Here is a 21,242-nt window from a genome sequence, read left to right on the forward strand (position 1 = left end):
GGAGACCGCAGCTATCGATACTACTTCGAGTCGACGAGTGCTTAAAATGGTCTTCTAGTCAATAACAACAAGCATAGAACACCCATTAATTCATCCATTCTCCAGCGTCCATGCCCCCCTCATCTCTACCCCTCGTAAGGCTACCCCCAAAAGCTGTCGTACATCGTTTCGGTGCACCTACTTCAGCTCCTCCTTCATCGGCTTTACTTAGATTTCCGGTTCAAGGATGGACTATCAACAGAGAATCAGCAAAACCTGAAGGATGGGCAATCGTAGGAGATGCTGACGGTCGCAAGGTTGCTGTGGAGGTGAGTTCTTATGCTCTGTCTCTAATACATGCTAAAACAGACATAGACGCTGTTGAGCAGACATCGAATCCAACCTTTTTCCCCGCCTCCAGGCCCGTTCCCTTATATAACCTCGCTCATCTCCTCTTCCACAGACTCCTGGTCTTCTACTACTGAAGCACCCTCGAAACCTATCCGTCACCTGGCATTTGCACGCCCACCAACGACAGGTGAATTTACAGATTTTACTGCTCGCTATGGAGCTCTCCTTGAAGAAGACAGGCTGTCTTACAGGGAAAACTTGCAGAACCTTCACCCGAGACCGAGTGATGAGGATATTGAGAGGGTTGCAAAGCTCATGAGGATAGGGCACTTGCTCGATCTCCCTACTGTTTCATTCTCATCTGGTCAGACTAGACGGGGTAGAATCGCAAGTGCCCTGTTGACAAGACCTGTTTTGTTGCTGTTGGAGGATCCTATGGCAGGTTTGGATGTTCCCAGTCGAAAGGAAGTCTCCAACCTTTTGGGAGAGCTCAATGCAAGTGAAACTATCAAGATTGTCCTCATCCTTAGAGGTAAGGGTGGTGAAGAGATGCCAACGTGGATCACGGATGTGGCCGAGGTCAGAAATGGAGAAGTATGGATTGGCAAACGGGATGAATATGAGCAGAAGCATGCAGAAGAGCAGGTCCGGGATCAGGCGAAGGTCGAGCAGGTGGCTGAGAAGAGTGATGAAGTTCCTGGAGAACCCGTCATCAAACTTGATGGAGTGTCTGTATCATATGGAGAGGGCACCAGACAAGTGAGCGTTGATGGTTTCATTCGATGTACGAGATTTTGCTAACCTGAACATCAGGTTCTCAAGGATATCAAATGGACCGTCAAGCCCGGAGAGAAATGGCATCTCATTGGGGCCAACGGTGAGCTTATTCAACCATGGGCCACGACTAACCATTTCTGCCAGGCTCCGGTAAGACGACACTCCTCTCGCTCATCTTAGGACACCATCCACGCTCATACTCCTTGCCCGCTTCATCCCTCCTTCTCTTCTCCAAGCCTCGTCGCTCCATCCCTAGCCCTACTCTTCGGACTTTGATTGGACACACCTCTCCGGAAATCTTCGCCTCTTTCCCAAGAGGGATGGGGCTGAGTGCTTTGGAGGCTGTCGGCAGTGGTTTTGAAGGCATTTTCTCTAGGAGAAATCTTACCTCGGAGCAAAAGGAACGAGTTAAATATCTTTTGGGACAATTTAAAGACCTTTTGAAACCGTCTTCTCTTTCTGGGAAGCCCGCACCGGATGTGACTGTCCAAGAAATTGCCAACCGAAACTTTGCTCACTTCACTCCCCCTCAGCAAGGTCTCCTTCTTTTCCTCCGTGCCATTGTACGGAAACCAAAGCTTCTTATCCTTGACGAACCTAGTCAGGGCATGGACGAAGTAATCTGGGAACGATGTAAGGGCTTATTGGAGAAAGAGTGGGAAGATGAGGGTAAGGGTATGGCTGTTATCGTGGTGAGCCATTATGAAGACGAGGTTCGTGTTTTTTGACTCACAACTGGAATGGGTGTTGATAATGATTTAGGTTCCATGGAAAAAGGGTAGAGGAAAGGTCCTCAAACTCGATCAAGGAGTCGCTACTGTACAATAATCATTATTGTATATTAGTAGACTCAATAAAAAACATCTGCTTGAAGATAGTCATGGACACCTTGACTCTGCATCTTCTATACGGGGGAGGTTGCCATATCAATTAAATAGGTAGAACTAACACCCTGTACATCAATAATTGTCTTCTCTGATGGAAAATTTGGGAGCGAATGAGGTGGGCACTCGGCAACCTGCTGATCCGGAGCAGTGAACATTTCCTGCTTGCAGGGCAAAAGCTGTCCACTGTCGCAACCAAAGAGATACCAATTCAATTCAAGACGCCAACGAGCGGTAATTGTTTCACGGCGCCTCAGTTCCCGGCAATTTCACTGAATTGCTTATTTCATCTGCAAACCGCATTACTACTCGTGTTATTTACTATTACTCGTATTATATAAGGGACATGTGGCGGTCAGCTACATATGCTTACGCCAAATTAAAGCAGATGCTGCGGACGGAGTAGTATGATGTGGACAGATCGGATGTCTCGAGAAGAGTGATGGCAGTTATAAACCCTTGAGACACTATACTGGATGTTGTGAATTTGGGCTGGCATGCATGAAGCAAGGGCGAACGAACTGTTGAAAACTGAAGAAAAATGAAGACAACCACGAACACAGCGGCCCGGCCACCACTCCGAGCACGCACACAACTCCTCCATCATCCTTTTCGTTCCGCGTTCGTTCCCTGCTGCTTCAACCGATTCGTTCCTGGTGACTAGAGGAGATGTGTTCCCACGGTGTCACTTGCCACCCAGATCCTCCAGTCGCATCCCACGCCAACCATGAAAATAATTCTTATGTCGCATTTTTTTTATCCCTTTCAAACACAGAACATTATGTCCCTATCCTCATCTCCAGCACCGACATCTACAATGACCTTCGAACCCACTATCAACCATATCCTTTCACTCCCTAATCTTTTACAACCAATCTCTCCTCCTCATGCCGCCCTCCACCTCGCTCGTCTTCGTCTTTTGTACTCCATCCCTGCTGACGGGCAATCGGTTTCCGAGGCATCATCATCATCGTCATCATCAAGCGGTACTAGGAGCAAGTTAACTTTAGGAGGATGGTGCAATCACTGTGGTGGGCTGAGAAAAGGGATGGGAGGGGCTCAAAGGGGCGGACGAGGACAAAACAAGGATAAAGAAAAGGAGGAGAAAACAAAAGCCATCAGAGAAAGAGCTCGCAAACGTGTCAGAGAATTATCCAACCTGACAGAAAACGAAAAAGAGGAGAAGAAGATGGCAAGAAAGCTAGAGATCGCGGGAGCGGTGCAAAAAAGACGGCAGCCTGCCGAGTGCACGACTTGCGGGGCTGTATATACCAGACCAAAGCCAGACAAGAAAACCCTGGCAGCATTTCCCTCATCTAGAAAGACAAGGAAACAAATCGCCGAAGCAAAAGCGGAAGAAGAAGCCAAGTCCTTAGCTCTCAAAGCAGAGGTCGAAGCCGCGGGCAAGATTGAGCGTGAAGCTCAACCGCCCCAGACGCTCCTATCTCACCCTGCTTTCTCACACATACCTTCTTCACCACCCAATCTCCCGACACATCCACCACCATTACCAATGAAGAATTATGCTGGGTCGACCTCTGCAACCACCGATGTGGCGAAGAAGAAAAAAAAGACTAAGAAATCGGGGTTGTCTAAGCTGTTAGCAGAGAATAAGGAAAGGAATGAGTCTGCGAAAGGAGCGGGGATGTGGGGTCTGGGATGATTTGAAAGGATGTTGGGAAGCCATGTCATTTCTCAAGTTGTAGTTTTTAGCTTAGTTGTACAGTATATATTACTCATGTAGACATTCGATACATTCGATTTTCGGAGCGTATTCGTAACAATTTGTGCTTTACTTCTTACCCTCATACTGTCATGATCATTAGCTGAGAGGTCGAATCTTACCTGTCAAACCTTACTTTGTAAAATCCATGACCACTCTTCCTGCCCAGCTTGCCCTCCTTGACAAGCTTGTCCAAAAGAGGAATGGGCGAAACCAACTCCTTGGAGATCGCACCAGACGCCGCCTTCTCTCGCCATCCTTCGGCAATATACGAGGTGGTATCTATGAAGCATGTTCATCATTAGCCTAAGAATGGACAGAAGAGTTTGAAGGCTTACCGAGTCCGACAAAGTCGAGCAACTTGAATGGCTTGAAAGAAACCAATTAGTGTCAAGGTAAGGTACAATATAAGACGATACGCTCACTCCCATGGCTATGGCCAATCATTCGTTAGCTACAGTAGTAGTTCATGGACATCGTCCAAATTGACTTGTTAAACTCACGGTATCCAGCACCCAGTTCCATAGCGGTGTCGATATCCTCCGCAGTAGCATCACCTCGCTCAATCATTCGAATGGCCTCCACTACAAATTATTTCATTAGCTCTCGGGCAAGTACAGGTTGAATATGTTGACATACAAAGGTAAGGAACGAGAAGACGATTCACGATGAAGCCTGGAGTATCATTGCACGTGACTGGTGACTTGCCCATCTGAAGGGTCACTTCTCGAAGAGTTTCATATGTCTCCTGCGAGGTCTGGGGTGTTCGAATGATTTCAACGAGCTTCATAGCTGATCAAGCTATTAATGCTACTCATTATTGTGAGCCCATAAGACTTACCAGGGACGGGATTGAAGAAATGCAATCCAGCGAACCTGAAATCTGATCAGCAAACAAACAATAAAGTCTCAGGAGCCTTCCACTGACTTGGCTTGACGCTCTGGGCTACATGCTTCCGCGATTTCTGTTACAGACAATGAAGAAGTGTTGGTAGCAAAGATACAGTCAGATCTACATTCGTTAGTCTTATGAACAGACTCGTAATCGAATCAGCCACTCACTTGGCCTTTCCGTCCAAGAAGCCAAAGAGGTCCCTCTTGACTTTGATAGATTCTATAATAGCCTCAACTACCAGGTCAGCGTTCTCAACAGCTTGAGACCTTTGTAGAGCAATTCGTCAGTTTATCAATTCGAGACCATGTACTCACGAGTCGGTTGTAGTAGAGATATTCTTTAAGACATTGTTGGTAAAGCCTTCTATATCGTCTGGGGATTTCTTCTTGGCCACTCTTGCCAGGGATTTAGAGATAATATTGATACCATTTCTTAATATAGCTGGGTCATCAGTTAATTCTACCAACATTTGCAAGGGTGAACCCACTCAAGGGCCTTGTCCGTTACATCTGCAAGTACCACCTACAACCACAGGTCAACCACGAATAGCTCTGAAGCAGGCTCGAATACCCACTTTAAGACCATTCTGGGCTCCAACTTGGGCAATTCCAGCACCCATAAGCCCGGCACCAAAGACCGTGAGCTCCTCAACTTTGCGAGTAGCTGAAGTGGTGGAGAGATGCCGCTGGACGGTTGAGAGTCTGTAGGTAGCTGCGCGCTGAGAAGACATTGCACTTCGGAGCACAGGTGTGATCATATTTGTATGAAACTTTATGGAATGAGTCAAAGAAATATTTTCCTTAGAAGGCAGACAGCGAGTATGCAGCTTTCGAAGCTCTTCATATCCCTCCGCCAGTGACGAGGCCATTTACCTCGCGAGAGTGCCGCTCTTCCGCTTAACAACTGGGCCGGTATTTAATACGTAATTCATGGTGGCTACGCACCGTGGGAAATGCTTGTTTATCTTGGGCGGAGATGCCCGACGTCCGTTATCCGTAATCACCGCATTAAAAGCATTTGCCTGTTTGCCGATCGGATCGGTGCCCAGGTGATCCGATAAGGTCGCACTTGTCTCCACGCCTACAAACGAACTTCAAACGAAAGAGCAGGGAACGCTAAATAATCGTAATCGTTTACTCTGCTCTCATTCCTCGCTTCATCTCCCACAGCACATATATATAGGGGATCTCCTGTAGCTCAAATACCACTTCCATTGCCAATTACATCTCATTTCAGCTCATACGACTAAACTCCATCCAAACCTAGCACGCACTTAAAACGATAACACCCATCAGCAATGTCTCATCCTGGTTACCTCTCCGCTGCTCGATACGGTAGATAAAGACTCCGATGGGGCCAGTAGGGTCTGCTAATTCCATTTCATAGGTAAGGACCTTGTAAAGGTCGCACGAGTCGTCCGTGATGGTGAGCAACACCATATCGTTGAGTACACCCTCCGAGGTGAGTTACATGTCGTGCGGAATTCACGAATGAAACGCGAACTGAGGTTATGGTAGTCCTCCTTGAAGGCGAGATTGAGACCTCTTACACAGAGGCCGACAACTCCTGCGTCGTTGCTACCGACACTGGTAAGTCACAAAGCACGCAGCGCGAAGTTGCGGTGACGAGAAGCTGACTTATAACTGTCGTTTATAGTGAAGAACACTTGCAACAGTACATAATTCTTGTTTACCCCACAGGTCTTCCCCCAACACCTTGTGCTGACAGGATCTGACAGTCTTTGCCAAAACCTCCCCTTACGTCCTTGATGCCCCTGTCTTTGCCCTCCATCTTGGTTTGCACTTTGTCACCAAATACAAGCACATCCATAAGTGTTTTGTGGACATAATTGGCCTTAAGTGGAGCCGTATCTCTGTAAGTAGAGTCCAAGTGATTAGGTTTCTGAATCGATACTGACAAAATTCAGGTCGACGGCAAGCCTCACAAGTGGTCCTTCATACGAGACGGTGACGAAAAGGCGATTGTTGAATGCGTTGTGGATGGCACTGCCGGCCCCGACGCTGCCACCGCGAACGTGAAAATTGGTATCAAGGATCTTCTTGGTGAGTAACGAGAAGCATGACTTCAGCACGTGTAATTAACGTGTAATGGCTTAGTTTTAAAGACGAGCGGATCAGCTTTCGAAAACTTCCACCGAGATGAGAATACCACTCTTGCTGGTAAGTGACTGCAGGGCTGTGAATATGACTGCAGGGCTGTGAATATAATACACAAGGCTAATAATTCTGCAGATGTTGCAGACCGTATTTTCTCTACATCCGTCTCTCTCCAATGCTCTATTTCCCTTCCTCCTAATACCCCTCTCACCATCGACAACCTTGGGTCTATTGCCAAGGAACTCGATTTCCCTAAGATGAAGGAGCTTATCCTCAAGGATGTCCTCGACACTTTTGCTACCGACGAAAGCGCTAGTGTTCAAGCTACTCTTTACCTCACTCTCCAGAAGATTTTGGCTTCATGCCCTGCCGTCAAGGACGCTTCTATGCAGTTACCCAACAAGCACTACATGTAAGTGCTTTCATATTATCAAGTTCAAATCAGTTGGCGCTGACATTTGCAATAGACCTGTCAACCTTAGTGCTTTTGGCTTGGACAATAAATTGGGTTACGAAGGTGGTGCTGAGGTCTTCTACCCTGCTGCCGATCCCAGCGGTTACATCACGGCCACTGTCACCAGGAAATAAGAAATAAGGTCCTGTATCGTATAGATGTGCAAATGTAGAGTTGAACTGTTGTTTTTGGGATTTGCTGGCATATAGCCGGGTTTATGAGTCCATAGCTGTGTTCGCATTGTTTGAAATAGACAATTCCAATGGGTATAGATAGATTATATCATCAAAAATATATCTTTCCAGAATGATAAGACAGTCGATCAACGTGCCATGTCGATGAGTAGCTCCGAAACAAAATACAGGCTCAGTGGATAAGAGTAAAAGATGGTTTACTAAACTGCCAGATGTCTCGATCAAATAATCGACTTGGGCATTGGCGACGAAGAGGCCGCGGTGTATACCATCATAAACTTGGCCTTTAATAAAATAAGTAAATAAGTAAAGTACATAAAAATCTCACGTTTTCCCAGTTGTATTAGGACAGATGCCCGAGCGGTTAAGGGGACGGTCTCAAGTGGAAAACACTTTCCCTAATTAGGGTTGAAATCCGTTGCGTAAGCGCGTGAGTTCGAATCTCACTCTGTTCATTTTTTTTACATTTTTGGGCCATCAGTTGATGGCGGATGTAGAGTTTTCGGCCAAGAGTCGCGGTCAAAAACAACGCGACGGCGGACGCAGACTCTTAATTAGTTTGTACGTATCATCGTCGTACGTTTGTGGGGATCTGCGTGTCGCATTGTCATTCTCATATCTCTCGTTTTATTTACTTAAACTGAAATCAGTATTCTTTCTTCTGTGATACAGCGTCAACCTTTCTACTTGGCAGCAGGCGAATCAAATCTCTGGAAGCATGTCCTCTCGAAAATGGTATAGTGAGTACTTGGCCTTCTTATCCTCCACTCCACCGGTTTGTTTTTCTAGCTTCAAAAGGCTGACAGCTACGGTTGCCACTATCTTTTCCCGTCTATTTTCAACCCATACGATCTGATGGAACCGTCGTACTGAACCTATGACCCGGGGATTCAATTGTTGCCTCGGGAACTGATCGTCAGACTTGGAAGCCCAGACAGATGATGCCATCTTTGGGGGAGTAAGTAATTCACTTGTCTCGTTTACAACTTCAAGTAACCATCTTCCTAGAACGAGTCAGCATTCTCTGCTCTCGGCTTGACCCGTACTCAACGACTGGGTGGTTTCGCAGCTTGTAAATGATTTCCCAGGAGTGTGAGTTCCGGCTGATTGTTGTTTCAGGTTTCGTTGGAGGACTGGCCATCAGTTTATTGGGTGCTATTTTGCTCTTTTTGGGAGCAACTGGGGCTTTTGCCAGTACGCACCATCCATATCCTTGCTGGTAGAAACTAATAACAGGCCTTAGCCCTTTTCGCCGTTGGCGGTATCATCTCTCTCATCGGCACCGGTTTCCTTATTGGCTTCAAGACTCAACTTGAGAAGATGTTTAAGCCTGTCAGAATAGTTGCAACGGTCCTCATGCTTGCTTCAATCATCATGACGTTTGTCAGTGCATTCGTGTTGCCGACTATTTTGTGTATCATCTTCGTCATCATCCAGTACCTAGCATATTTGTGGTACTCACTTTCTTACATCCCTTACGCTCGAACAGTAAGTGTCAAATCGATAGGATACAGATAGGATACAAATGTCGCTGACTGGGCGCCATAATCTCTCTAGATGGTGAAGAATATGGTTGGATGGTAACGAGAGACAGGTAATTACGATCAATATGTAGAGAAAACGTCGTACAGATTTAACATACTGTTATTTATGCGAATGACTGATGACAACGGTTATACACAGTACAGTCTCCTGTCACCTTACGATTAATTATTTCCCCATATCCCACTCTCTCACGCTGCCCTTTTTGGTGTACTCATATCCGCCGAGCAGTCCTCCACCCTGCTGTTCGCCATTAGCCTTCTCTTTTTCTTTATCCTTCCTTCGTTCCCTTCGTTTGACCCTATCTTTATCATCTTCGCTGTCACTATCACCCCGCCGCTTCCTTCTTTCCTCCCTGCCTGCCTTGCGTTCTTTCCTCTCAGCTTTGCGAGCAAGCGTATCGGGTGAATATGCCCTCTTCCGTGGTAGGATACCAGGTGGTGGAGCAGATTCATCGTCTAACAAACTCGGGGAGTTTCGTTGTTTCTGAAGCGAGTTTTAGTGGGACGATATGTAGAAATACAAATGGCAACATACCTTCTTGCCGCGTTCCTTGAGTATTGCCAACATGTTATCCCATCCTACTTCAGCCACCAATCCTTGCGCAGGAACTGCAGGTAAATCTAATCTCGGGTCGTAAGAGGACTCAAAGTACTTGTCCATCTTGGATATGGGTGGCGGTGAGGGGGAGCCAAATAAATCTTGGGGCGGGGCCGGCGGAATCGGTTCTCGTGGAGGTTTTGGCGCTGGCGATAACTTGATCGACGAATGTCGCCGCTTAGGTGGGGAAGGTGAGCATGAGTCTCGACCATGTCTTCTCCTTCGCCTTTCCCGATTCCGTTCGTTATCATCATCGGCGTCTCCTCGCCAAAACTTGCCTGGAGACTGGTCTTCATCAGATCCATAGCCTTGTCGTTCATGAGAACGGTCCCGTCGACGTTCATGCCGTCTATCAAAACGATCATAATCGTCGCTCCGACTTTCGCGAGTATTGTCCGGACTGTCCTTATCCACATTCATAGGTCTCCTGTCGTTATCCTTCCTGTGGCGTTTTTCGCCACGAAGATCATCGTTATATCGAGAAGACCTTACTTTGCCCTCCCTTCTCTCTTCGTCTTGCCTTTTTACTGTCCTTTCATCCCCTCTATGTTCTCGTTCTCTACCCCTTGTTCTTGCAGAGTCGTTCCTTGCCATGTCCTTCACTGCTCCTCCGAATAGACGATTAGCAGCACCGCCAGTAGTCCGCCTGCTGGATCCAATTGTGTTTACCCTTGAAGGACCTGGCATCCTCTCATTCCTCGCCTGTTTTGCAGCTTCGGCCTGAGATCGCAAAAGGGCATTGTTGTGGCCGTCCACTGTTCGAATTACGGAAGCGAGGAATCGCTTGTTTGGTTTCGGCAACGAGGGGTCCGGACTGCTGCGATTAGATACAGTATGATCATAGTAGCAGATACTCACGAATCTCTGCCGGCGGCCATGGAGTTTCCCAAAAGGCCGGTCAAGCCGAGTTCACTCCATTTCAACTCCTTGGCTTTGGCCTCTTCGGCAAGCAGTTGTGCGACATGTGCGTCGAGTTCTACATCTGATATGTCCTGTGAGATACCTGCAGCTGCTCTCACGAGCCTATTGACGACCGAGTTGAGGGACATGACGCTGAGCTGGGCGGAAAGAGGTGGTAATGTTACAGTATATACCATAAAGTGTCTGTCAAGAGAGCAGCCTCCACCAACTGTGTGGGTGTCCCGATCTAGCGGGAGAAAAGTGGTAAACTAATTCGAGAAAAAAGATGCGTTGGACGCGTTGTTCTCCACCGTGGTGTTCCGTCGTATTCCAAAGCCTCTGTAACATATAACATCCTATTCCCGCAAATCCGCTACCATGTCCAGCATAGAACTCATAAACCCAAAAGCTGAGAGTTTGAGGAGGACGCAGGCTCTCCAGGTCAACACTGTGAGCCATTAAAACAGCGAGTATTTTTACGAGTAAGAACTGACAGAAATTTCTAGGCGGGCGCCGTTGGTCTTGCGAATGTCGTCAAGTCCAATCTCGGTGCGTTCTATAAGGTTGTCAGAAAATGAAAGTGCTTAACTTTTCGAATAGGTCCTAGAGGAACGATCAAAATGTTGGTGGACGGCTCTGGACAAATTAAGATGACCAAGGTAAATCGCGCCCGAACTTTTGGCACGGCATGGCAGGATAGCTGATTCAGCCTTCAGGACGGTAAAGTCCTTCTGTCCGAGATGCAGATCCAGGTAGGTATAGTATGCTATTACCAATAATGAGTCTCAGCTGAATCTATCTTTTCTAGAACCCCACTGCCGCTATGATTGCTCGAACCGCTGTGGCGCAGGATGAGCAATGCGGCGATGGCACAACGTCGGTTGTTCTTCTCGTCGGAGAACTTTTGAAGCAGGCGGACAGATACATCCAGGAAGGTGTTCACCCACGAGTGATTGGAGATGGTTTCGACATTGCTAAGAAGGAAGCGTTGAACGTGAGTGCGGTCTGTAGTCAGTGTGACTGTCAGCTAATGCGCGGGAGTCTAGTTCCTTGACACTTTCAAGCAAACCCCTAAACTCGACCGTGCCAACCTCATTTCTGTTGCCCACACCTCCCTTGCTACGAAGCTCCACGCCAAACTCGCTCAAAAACTCTCCGCGGATGTTGTCGATGCTGTCCTTGCCATCCAGCCTCCTGAAGTCACCGAACCTGGAGCTTATCGAGAACCCATTGACCTGCATATGATTGAAGTGATGAAGATGCAACACAAGACCGACACAGACACCCAGTTGATTAGGGGATTGGTTATGGACCATGGTGCTAGACATCCCGACATGCCCAAGCGGGTGGAGAACGCCTACATCTTGACGCTCAATGTTTCCCTTGAGTACGAGAAGACCGAGGTCAACTCAGGCTTCTTCTATTCCTCAGCGGAGCAAAGGGAAAAGCTCGTTGAGTCTGAAAGACGATTCGTTGACTCTAAGCTTAAGAAAATTGTTGAGCTCAAGAACGCTGTGTGTGACGTGGCTGTTGGATCAAATGAGAAACCCAAGAATTTCGTTGTGATCAACCAAAAGGGTATCGATCCGATGAGCTTGGATGTCCTCGCTAAGAACGGTATTCTCGCTTTAAGGCGTGCGAAGAGAAGGAACATGGAGCGGTAAGTACAAGCATCAAGCTCGAATGCCTGTCAGCCTGTCATGCTAACAACGCTTAAGATTACAATTTGCATGTGGCGGTGTCGCTCAAAATTCCGTCGAGGATTTGACCCCAGATGTCCTTGGTTGGGCCGGTCTTGTCTACGAGCACACTCTAGGTGAAGAAAAGTATACTTTTGTGGAGGATGTGAAGGAACCAAAGTCCGTCACCATGCTCATTAAAGGTCCCAACGCGCATACCATGACTCAGATTCAAGATGCTCTTCGAGACGGTTTCCGTTCCATCAAGAATGCCATCGAAGACAACTCTGTTATTCCAGGTGCGGGTGCGTTCGAGCTCGCCTGCTCAGCGCATCTCAATTCTTCCTTAAAGACTCTCGCCAAGGGCCGAGCCAAGCTGGGTGTCCAGGCTTTCGCTGAGGCTATGCTTGTAATCCCTAAGACTCTTGCCGCGAACGGAGGATACGACGTGCAGGATGCCATCGTGGGTTTGCAACAAGAGTTGGAGGAGGCCGGTGAGGATGGTGTCGTGGGTTTGGATTTGAAGAGTGGAGAGCCAATGGACCCTGTTGTCGAAGGTGTATGGGATAACTACAGAGTGAAGAGGCAAATGTTGCACGGAGCGTGAGTAGTCTGCATATAGTTAAAGTTGAGAGTCAGTCTAATCTTCGGTCTTAGGGCGACTATTGCTGTGAACTTGTTGAATGTCGACGAAGTGCTTAGGGCAGGAAGATCATCGTGGGTTGCATTGTTCTTCGTTACATTCCACTCTCACTGACCATTCGTATGTAGGCTCAAAGAGGGCCCTGGTCCTTAGACGAGAAGAAATATGAGGTATATAGGAGGCGGCGGCTAGCGTGTGTACATGCATTAATCACATTCCCTGTACGTCGATAATAATACAGTCTTAAAACTGTCTTCTTGTGATTCAAGTTGGTCCACCGCGTAAGTCCAAAGGCGACCTCTTCGGCCCATTATATCATGTCCTTAACAATTAAATCATTTATCTTGACTCATGATGGCATCTATGCATGCTCTGCTCACACCTATACTGCTACAAGGGGGGCCTCAAAACCCGTAATTGTACAAACAAAAACAATCCTTTTTGACATGAACGGTGCACTCTCTTCATTGCTTTGCTCGATAAGCATCTTCTAGCGCGACATTGACACACAAGATGCAACTGCCCCTCAGGTAGTTAGGCTCTGTGTAACCAAGGAAACCGAACATTGAGGCGACAGCATGGCGCAACGGTTCAGCGTTGTCAAAGCGACGAAGTCTGAAACCGGCGTAGCCAGATTATTGCCAATACAGTGTTTGTATATCTTCCTTCGCGAAGGCCAATCCACAGGCCGGGCATTTCCGTTGACGAGAGGCGATGCGCTGCTCAAGACATTGTTTGCAGAAAGCTTGACTCCAATGTTAGGATATCTCCCGCATTGGACAAATTGAGCAACTTACTGTGCATGCATTTGACAATAACCTGTTGCTTGAAGTTTTGTTCGCAACAAGAGCATTTGAGCAATTTCTGAGACAAGTCAATATGGAGATTGAATTTTCAAATACAAAAAAAATCTCACCAGCAACTTGTCTCGTTCTTGCGTTATCGCCCATTCGTGATCTGACATCCCAGTCTGCGAGGCCGCTGCTACCGCGTCCTGCCTCTCTTTCAGTTTCTTTATTATCTTCATTTGGCCATCCGCCTCGTCTTGCAACTTTGCTCTCGCTTCCTTCTCCGCGATTGCTTCAGCGACGCGTTGATGCATGATTTGTTGTGCCTCTACGAGAGCGTTCTGGGATTGTTGGAGTCGAAGTTCAAGTTGAGTTTTCTCAGCGACAACAGTGGCGAGTTGGTTTTGCAAATCCAGGGCGTTATTTTTAAGAGCGGTTAAACCTTTCTCATTAGCAGTCTGAGGCACATGTGAGTAAAACGTCGTGGTTTGATGAATCCACATACAATCTGAGACCGCAGACTCGTTTCAACCTCCTGTGCTCGCTCCAGCAACCGCAACTGCTTTTCTACACTACGTTGCGCTGCTTTCGCTTCCATATCGACTGCTTCTTTCGCACGCATTGCCGCAAAGTATTTATTATCAGCTTTCGCTTTCTGATGATCCGGGGTGGTTAGCATAAAGAAACTATACAGGAGTGACTGAGGCATACCTCAGTGGCTAACCGCGTGATCTTCTGCTCCCCATCCCTCAATTCAAGCACCTTGCTCTTCACCGTCTGATCCAAAGCTTCCCACAATTTTGACAACCCCTCAACCTCTGAATACAACGCATTGGTTGCCGCCTCGGCCTCCTCCAACTTCATTTCTAGCGAGGCCCTTTCCTTCTCCTTCTTCTCCAGCTGCTGGGACAAGTATCTCACATCCTCTGCAGCTTCTGGGTTAGGTCCCAAGATCCTTTCATAACGAGCAAGTAAACGCTTGGCAGATTCAAGCTCAGTCCGGACCTCCGTTTCGCTTTTCGCGGCAGCAGTATCTGAAGAGACACGTTCGAGTTGAGAAGTAAGGGCATTTATCTGATCTTGGGAAGTAACAACCTTTGCCTCGAGATCTTTAACATAGTCACCATCAATACCAGATTCTTTGAGGAACGAGAGATAACCATCTGAACTATGCGCAGCCGCAAGCTTGCCTTTCAAGCGTCGAACTTCAGAAGTGAGAAAGCTGATTCGCTCTTGTCTAGAGTTCGCCAGGTTCTCTATTTGTTCTGTGTACTTGCATTTCTCGACTTCCTTGGCTCGTCTTTCCATGATTTCGCTGTTCAATTCGTCACGCTGGCCACGTAACCTGGCAATATCAGAGTCCTTTTTAGCCATTTGAGCCCGTAAAGTCTCTGTCTGCCCTCGCGCTTCAGCAAGAACCGCTTCACGAAATTCACCATTGGAATCACGAAGTTGATCCAGCTTGCTCTCAGTGGCTGTAAAACGGGTCTGAAGAGATTCAGCGCGGTTTATGGAGGTGGAGAGTTGATGAAGATAGACTTGGAAGAATGGGGATTCTCGAAGGGCAGTTTCAGAAGGATGATTTGCCTAAATCTAGATTAATTTATAGCCTCGCATATAACAAAAAGACATACTAAAATCTTTAATCTATCGACCTCCTGCTGGAGTTGCGTCTGCTCAAAGCGAAGCTGTTCCAGTTGCTTCAGCCTTGATGCTGCTAACTGTTCTAATTCTGAAGTATCTTGCAGCACGCCCGCCATCGACGGACCAGCACCACTGTAAAACTTCTTGTCGGCTTCGACCTTGCCATTGGGAGTCGAGTGGCCTGATCCATTTGCCCGTAAATTGGGGGTCGCTTGGCCTCCTCTTGTTCGTTCCTCTTTCCATTCTTCTTGAGCCTTGCCGTGCTCCATCCTTTCTCGATCCAGCGCCTTTCGAATCCTTTGCAGGTCCCGTTGCGCTTCGTCGCGAGAACCTTTAAGAGCCGAGATCTCAGATTCCAGTAATTTCGAATTGGAACGGAGAGCACTAGCCTCGGCTTCCAACTTCAAGCAGCGAGCTTGTAAATCTGCTTCAGAGGCCGGTCTGGTAGCATTATGGGCCACAAGGTCAACAAAACGAGTCACTAATTGCCTAGTAGTGGGCAATCTACTTCGCAGCGCCTTTTCCAGCTCCGGTACAGGAGTTGATGGATCCAGTAAAGCTATCGACTTAATTAGCAAATGTAGAAAATGGACGGTCTCAACACCACTTACGTTCTAAAACCTCCTCTTCTTTTAGTTGAAGATTTTCGGCTCCAGCTAGATCCCTAACAGCAGCAACAATCTGCAAGAAACATTAACCAAAGAAGACCAAAACAAGGAAATCAAAAACGGACCTGGGTCCAGCACAACTCAACTGCGTGAAAACTAGCCTCGAGGACACGCCGCTGGGCTTCAAGGTCATTGGCTCTTTTAGTTTCATGTTCAGAAATGCGTCGATACTCCAGCATTTGGCGGTAGATGGCCTCCTTACGTTTGACCTACAATTCAATGATTTATCAGCATCGCAATTTGATACCAAGCGTATGGCAGGGTACGTCGGCCGAGGATGCACTGAATCGGTGCATAAACGCCCCTTGGTCATCAAATTCTGAATTTAGCTTACCTCGACTATCTTCATCCACTCTGCCATGCCCTCGTCATCTGAGGGTTGTATGGGTGACGACGCATTACTGTTTAACCTTCGCTTAGCGGACGGCGAAGGGCTATCATCAAGTGTATTCTCGCGAACCCTTTTGAGGTCTGCGTTCATTTTTGACGGGGTGCGTGCGCGCTTGAGCGATGCAGCTAGGTATATGCTGACGAGAGCAGCTGGCAGAATGTGAGAAAGTGGACAAAAATGAAATTGGTGTTGGGTGGAAGAAGGGAGCGGGGGATGGACGTAATTGCCATATATTTAAGTAATCCCGTTAACTTCCGGGATGTGGCACCTCTCTCCGCGTAAACAAACATTACGAGTATTGCTCTTGGGAGTTGTCCGGATCTCAGTGTGTTTATAAGTTCATGGATTGTTACTATTTCATCAACCGTCCACTGTTATAAGACCACCACCATCGCCTTGGCCCATAGAGCCTATTACTACCATCAGCATGTCGGCAGGTCATCCAGTCCTCGACCTCCCGCCTACAATACCCTCCGCTTCCGTCCACACCATGCCGAGCAGCTCACCAATGGTTGACGATGAGGACGACATTACGTGCGTGTCCTTACTATATGGAACGGCCACGAACTCATAGATCGTGGACAGGTTTGACTCACCAGAAGAAGAGATTGCGCATTATAGGGAGAAGTACAGACAAGCCCTTGATATGCTCACTGACACTAGGGCCGAGCTGGGTAAGATATATGGATTGCTGTAAGGAAGGATAAACAGTTTATTGACAACTTTGCAGAGGAGTTCCAACAGTCATCTAAAGAGCTGGAGGACGAGATGGAACAAGAGTTGGCTGCTAATGATAAGCAACAAGCCGACCTTCGAGAAAAAATAAAAAGATTAGATGCGGAAAAGGAGGAGTGGAGGGTATGTATTTCGTCTTCCCAGTGATCGTCCGGCTTATGCGAGCATGTTAGACAAAGCATATTGCGTTGCAAAAGATGCACAGCTCTACAACTTCGGCGATGCAAAGAGAAATGGATAACCTGCGCTCAGAAAGGGACAAGACCCTGGTTGCCTTGCGAGATCTGGAAATGGGAAATGATGAACTGGAGCGCAATGAACGGTTCGTCGCAGGTGCATTGCTTCACAGTATCACTAATACAGTCTCGATAGAGTGGCAATATCTTCGTTATTAGATCTCGAAAGCAAGTACAACCGAGCTATTGAGGAGAAGACTCTTTTGGAACAGGATCTGGCACAGAAGGATGAGCTTGAGACTGAAACTCAGAGGCTGAAAGACGAGTTACGGGGTGAGTCTTATGATGATAATAATCCAGCACGGCTGACAAGCATGCTAGAGGCCAACGAAGAAATCAGTATATTAAAGGACCAGCTCGCCCGCGCAATTGCAACTCCCCCATCCTCCGTGTCTACATCTTCCCCGATACATGATGCCGCCTGCGATCTTTCCCGCATCCATCTTTCTGACGATATCAATGCCTCCCCACTTCCTCCTCCCGTCCCTAGTAAGAACAAGTCGATTACGCCTGAAGGGCATTCCCCCAGACGCGGCTTGTCACGGAGCGGCACCATGTCCTCCATCCCTGTGGCATCTCCCTCGACAAAGAGGTTCTCGCAACAGATTCCGCATTCTCCTTCTTTCAGCACACTCAGTCGCTCCACCACCTCTCGCAATCTGGCAGCTGCCGCTGGTACGCCTGGATCACCGGCATTAGCAAGATCTAGGAGCGGTATTCCTCAGGCTTCACCCGCGCGGGGCATTGTGCTGGCCAGTCACCAGCAGACCAAATCCAGAGGGTTCAAGCTTCTGCACGACTTACAGGCCAGGCTCAAGGCGACGGATGATAAGTTGGGAGGTGCTAAAGTGCCTAGGAGGAATGTTTCGAACCCCGCTTCGGTCTTTGGCGTTGGCAAGCGTGTAACTTCCACGACTTCGACGACAAGCTCCACAACAACCGCACCTGCCCCTCATGCTCGTGTCACCGCTCTGGCAAAAGATCACAATACAACTCCGACTGCTCAATCCCAACAGTTTCCTGGCAGCGGCATTATGTCTCCTGGCTGGGTCCTTGTTGGCGAGGGTGAAGGCGAGGACACGCCTACTGGTCCGTGGTCCATGACTCTTCCTGCTGAACCAAACTCTCCTCTCGACCCCACTTTCAGGAGCTCAAGTACTACCTCCAACCGATCATTGCCTTCCAGACCTGGAATCCCATCTCCCCTAGCAAGTGGCTCGGCCAGGTCTACTACCTCCGGCACGGCTCAACGACAAGCAGGCCAAAGACCATCTTCCCGATTAGGGTTGAAAGCCAGCAGACGTGACAGCGAAGCGCGTCCTCTTTCTCCATCAATGATCCCTGTCCCTTCTTTCTCTTCCCGACCAATGTCCCCGGACGTGTACCAGCCTTTGCGCTCCGCCACGCCTACTTCTGGATTCTCATCGTTCTCTGCTTCAGCATCGACAAGCAACCCACCTAGGCCAAACTCGAGAACGGGCAAGAGAAATCCCATAGGCAGAGGCCCTCCACCATTGTCATCTTCTACTAGACTACATCACCAGCGTTCTCGTCAGTCATTGTCTGGAGCAGGACCTACACCCACAACTGGTGCCGACAAGGTGGAGCGTGCGAAGAGAGGGCCGCGGAGAAGCTCTTTAAGCAACATGGATAAGCCCAGTCTTATGTCTGCTTCACCTGGATCCAGAACACCAAGCGGCAGGCCGACCAGTGTACACGTCTTTAGAGAGACGCCACCGCCAGTCCCGAGGATTCCTAGTGCAATCCTAAAGGAAAGTAAAGTAAAGAAATAGTGGCCAACTTGGCTGGGAACATTTTGGATGCCGCTATATGCTCGCTAAGCAATAATTATGATTTTTGATGACATAATGACAACATGAGCGTTTGAATATGTATTATAGAGCCAACATGTATGGCAGTACGCAACAAATAGTATTAAGCTAACCATAATCTACGGTACATGAAAGCATGTTTATACATTCGATTTCTTTCGCCATTTACCATCTTTCTGCCTGTACAAGTTGTCAGTCCTGTTTGCCGTGGAATTGTGAATTACGATCTTACATTGCTTCCTTCCGGATTTTTTCATCCCGTTCCCTTGCCATCTCATCCGCTTTCCTATTCTGCTCCTCCACCTCCTGAGTGGTGGGAAATCCAATTTTCCAGTATCCAGGTGGGGTCGGTGGTTTCACCCACTGCCATCATTGTAAGTATCTACCCCAAAGAAACAAAGGAGAGCTTACATCTTCACGATGTCGAGAGACTTTATTAAGATGCTCTCTTACTGCTTGTTCCCCATTTTCTTCCTCAATTTGTTCTTGATCCTTCCATGTTGGGGCCCGATGAAACTTTGGCATAACTCCGACAGCCTCGTAATACTATTCGAAGGTCAGTTTGAAAGCTAATCTACAACACTCAAACGGTATAATGTATACCCACTCCTTTGCAGCATTCACAATCTCCCCCATGCATCTGCATTCTTTCCGTTTTCTTCCGTTTGACATCGTGGAAGGCGAAAGCTGCACCCTCGTTTTGTGCAGGGTCAATTTCAAACTCTTCTGTTGCACGTTGTTCCCTTCCCTTGGACATCAATCCACTAGAACATTGCAAAGTTGAGAGAGAAGCACTTACAGAGCTTCTGGAACGATGTATCTTCCGCCCTTCTTGTACTCTTTGTACAGTTCACGCTTTTCGGACGCCGGCAACTTATTAATCAATCTTCGTTGAGCGGCTTTCTCAGCGGGAGATAGCCCTTCTAGATCAATGGCCTTCCTTTTGGCGCCGGATGAATCACCTTTGGCTGAGCTGGGACCAGGAGTGCTTGTCGAACTGGTTTCAGATCGTAGTGTTAAAGTTTCAGATCGTAGTGTTAATGGATTGGGCATTCCGGTACCAAGTGCACGAGAAATGACTGTCTTGCGCAGCGAAGACTCCCCGAGGCGGTCTCTGACAAGATTCCGACTGAATGCAGAGGGAGTCGTTATAACTGAGTCTTTATCTGGAGGAGAGAAGAGATCAAGATTGAGATCATTTTCTTTGCGCTTCAAACTTGTGGGGGGCGCTGGAGTTTGGAGTGTCCCCAACCATAGAGATGCGCGATTTTGGCTTTTGGGTTGGGCCAAAGACGGTGTCCCGGGAGAAGTTGGGCCTGACACCTGTCGCAGGGCCGTGTTCGTCAGTATGGGTGTTCCGAAGGGAGTAGGCTGGCCATTTTCTGTCGTGCTGTTGAGTGCGACATTGCCTGTGTCCATCTCTGTGTCGCTGGCTTCGATAGCTCCAAATGGGTCGGTTTCGTTACCTGCCATGGCACTGGGCATAGCTGGTCCCACATTATCCTTCTGATGGACAATAGCTGATGCGTTTCCTTCATGGTTAAAAGTCTCGGTGACTGTACTGTTTTTTCGTGCTGATCTCTCTGCGCGTTTCTCCGCCCTTTTTTTCCTTCTCCTTTCTTCTCTGTCTGCCACCACTGCAGCATAGGTCTTTAGATACTTCATGTCCCTTTCATGTTGTTCTTGAAGGCTGTCGTAGGCAGCCTTCAGTGCCTTGTGCTGTGATTCAAGATGTGCATAAGATTTGCGAAGCGCTGACGGAGATGAAGGGTGCGCAGCGATCTTGCGGCTTGGTGTAGAGGGGGCAGTTGAGGCGAGAGAAGTGGGAATGTTAACATTTATTGGCTGTAATGCCCGAGGACTGACACTAATTGGTCAGTAACATCCTGCCGAGCTACAATCAACATACCTCATGAGGAGATCGCTTGGAGGTACTGCACTGACTTCAGCTGGTCTGCTCGTCTCTTTTTTTAGGTTGTCTATCTCCTCCTGTAGTGTTCTTTTCTCGTCTCTTTCTTTTGCTAGCGTTGCCTTTAGGTCGTGCACGTATTTGCTCCAATCCTCCCTCTCTCTCTTTAGCTGGTCTTCCAACAGCTCTAAAGAAACTTTCATGTCGCTTTCTTTTATTTGTGCGAGTTCCACCTTCGCCTTTTCCTTTCTGAACTTTCCTTCCAGTCTGCCTATCCGATCTCGCAGACTCATGCTTAACT

General features: G+C 47.9%; 10 protein-coding genes and 1 non-coding gene across 12 annotated transcripts; 7 read left to right on the plus strand and 4 right to left on the minus strand.

Moving 5' to 3' along the window:
• Positions 1-110: 110 nt before the first annotated feature.
• Positions 111-1,935, plus strand: CNBH2270 (hypothetical protein; the record flags this gene model as incomplete). Its single annotated transcript, XM_768681.1, has 5 exons — positions 111-308; positions 355-1,089; positions 1,144-1,207; positions 1,252-1,820; positions 1,870-1,935. The coding sequence occupies 5 exons, from the start codon at positions 111-113 to the stop codon at positions 1,933-1,935; spliced, it is 1,632 nt and encodes a 543-aa protein (XP_773774.1).
• Positions 1,936-2,808: 873 nt separating this feature from the next.
• CNBH2280 (hypothetical protein) lies at positions 2,809-3,654 on the plus strand (the record flags this gene model as incomplete). The annotated part of the gene is made up of 1 exon (XM_768682.1): positions 2,809-3,654. The coding sequence occupies one exon, from the start codon at positions 2,809-2,811 to the stop codon at positions 3,652-3,654; it is 846 nt and encodes a 281-aa protein (XP_773775.1).
• A 129-nt stretch (positions 3,655-3,783) lies between these two features.
• CNBH2290 (hypothetical protein) lies at positions 3,784-5,366 on the minus strand (the record flags this gene model as incomplete). Of its 2 annotated transcripts, XM_768683.1 has the most annotated exons (11): positions 3,784-3,801; positions 3,851-3,996; positions 4,053-4,083; positions 4,140-4,147; positions 4,218-4,298; positions 4,354-4,506; positions 4,556-4,590; positions 4,643-4,726; positions 4,777-4,875; positions 4,924-5,068; positions 5,180-5,366. In XM_768683.1, 11 exons carry the CDS (start codon positions 5,364-5,366, stop codon positions 3,784-3,786), a joined length of 987 nt encoding a protein of 328 aa, XP_773776.1. The 2 variants fall into 2 exon arrangements, with proteins under 2 accessions (XP_773776.1, XP_773777.1); XM_768684.1 differs by lacking the exon at positions 3,784-3,801 and having other exon boundaries at positions 3,847-3,996; positions 4,053-4,147.
• A 540-nt stretch (positions 5,367-5,906) lies between these two features.
• On the plus strand, positions 5,907-7,314 carry CNBH2300 (hypothetical protein; the record flags this gene model as incomplete). The annotated part of the gene is made up of 9 exons (XM_768685.1): positions 5,907-5,943; positions 5,996-6,070; positions 6,127-6,198; positions 6,266-6,283; positions 6,348-6,484; positions 6,537-6,672; positions 6,727-6,789; positions 6,862-7,138; positions 7,194-7,314. The coding sequence occupies 9 exons, from the start codon at positions 5,907-5,909 to the stop codon at positions 7,312-7,314; spliced, it is 936 nt and encodes a 311-aa protein (XP_773778.1).
• Positions 7,315-7,720: 406 nt separating this feature from the next.
• CNBHt120 lies at positions 7,721-7,829 on the plus strand. The gene is made up of 2 exons: positions 7,721-7,758; positions 7,787-7,829. It is a non-coding gene; the product is annotated as a tRNA-Leu (tRNA).
• A 621-nt stretch (positions 7,830-8,450) lies between these two features.
• Positions 8,451-8,958, plus strand: CNBH2310 (hypothetical protein; the record flags this gene model as incomplete). The annotated part of the gene is made up of 4 exons (XM_768686.1): positions 8,451-8,466; positions 8,494-8,568; positions 8,618-8,862; positions 8,932-8,958. 4 exons carry the CDS (start codon positions 8,451-8,453, stop codon positions 8,956-8,958), a joined length of 363 nt encoding a protein of 120 aa, XP_773779.1.
• Positions 8,959-9,084: 126 nt separating this feature from the next.
• On the minus strand, positions 9,085-10,565 carry CNBH2320 (hypothetical protein; the record flags this gene model as incomplete). Its single annotated transcript, XM_768687.1, has 3 exons — positions 9,085-9,402; positions 9,454-10,330; positions 10,375-10,565. The coding sequence occupies 3 exons, from the start codon at positions 10,563-10,565 to the stop codon at positions 9,085-9,087; spliced, it is 1,386 nt and encodes a 461-aa protein (XP_773780.1).
• A 229-nt stretch (positions 10,566-10,794) lies between these two features.
• CNBH2330 (hypothetical protein) lies at positions 10,795-12,891 on the plus strand (the record flags this gene model as incomplete). Its single annotated transcript, XM_768688.1, has 9 exons — positions 10,795-10,866; positions 10,923-10,965; positions 11,017-11,075; positions 11,133-11,168; positions 11,225-11,410; positions 11,463-12,076; positions 12,135-12,698; positions 12,753-12,812; positions 12,867-12,891. The coding sequence occupies 9 exons, from the start codon at positions 10,795-10,797 to the stop codon at positions 12,889-12,891; spliced, it is 1,659 nt and encodes a 552-aa protein (XP_773781.1).
• Positions 12,892-13,373: 482 nt separating this feature from the next.
• Positions 13,374-16,319, minus strand: CNBH2340 (hypothetical protein; the record flags this gene model as incomplete). Its single annotated transcript, XM_768689.1, has 9 exons — positions 13,374-13,483; positions 13,536-13,602; positions 13,655-13,984; positions 14,032-14,181; positions 14,238-15,113; positions 15,161-15,729; positions 15,782-15,851; positions 15,904-16,047; positions 16,173-16,319. 9 exons carry the CDS (start codon positions 16,317-16,319, stop codon positions 13,374-13,376), a joined length of 2,463 nt encoding a protein of 820 aa, XP_773782.1.
• A 337-nt stretch (positions 16,320-16,656) lies between these two features.
• CNBH2350 (hypothetical protein) lies at positions 16,657-18,993 on the plus strand (the record flags this gene model as incomplete). Its single annotated transcript, XM_768690.1, has 6 exons — positions 16,657-16,763; positions 16,815-16,903; positions 16,960-17,087; positions 17,138-17,286; positions 17,337-17,473; positions 17,522-18,993. The coding sequence occupies 6 exons, from the start codon at positions 16,657-16,659 to the stop codon at positions 18,991-18,993; spliced, it is 2,082 nt and encodes a 693-aa protein (XP_773783.1).
• Positions 18,994-19,172: 179 nt separating this feature from the next.
• Positions 19,173-20,946, minus strand: CNBH2360 (hypothetical protein; the record flags this gene model as incomplete). The annotated part of the gene is made up of 6 exons (XM_768691.1): positions 19,173-19,212; positions 19,265-19,395; positions 19,444-19,578; positions 19,640-19,796; positions 19,832-20,893; positions 20,942-20,946. 6 exons carry the CDS (start codon positions 20,944-20,946, stop codon positions 19,173-19,175), a joined length of 1,530 nt encoding a protein of 509 aa, XP_773784.1.
• Between the last annotated feature and the right edge of the window lie 296 nt (positions 20,947-21,242).

The sequence above is a fragment of the Cryptococcus neoformans genome, chromosome 8 (assembly GCF_000149385.1).
Source record: "Cryptococcus neoformans var. neoformans B-3501A chromosome 8, whole genome shotgun sequence".
Classification (NCBI taxonomy): domain Eukaryota; kingdom Fungi; phylum Basidiomycota; class Tremellomycetes; order Tremellales; family Cryptococcaceae; genus Cryptococcus; species Cryptococcus deneoformans.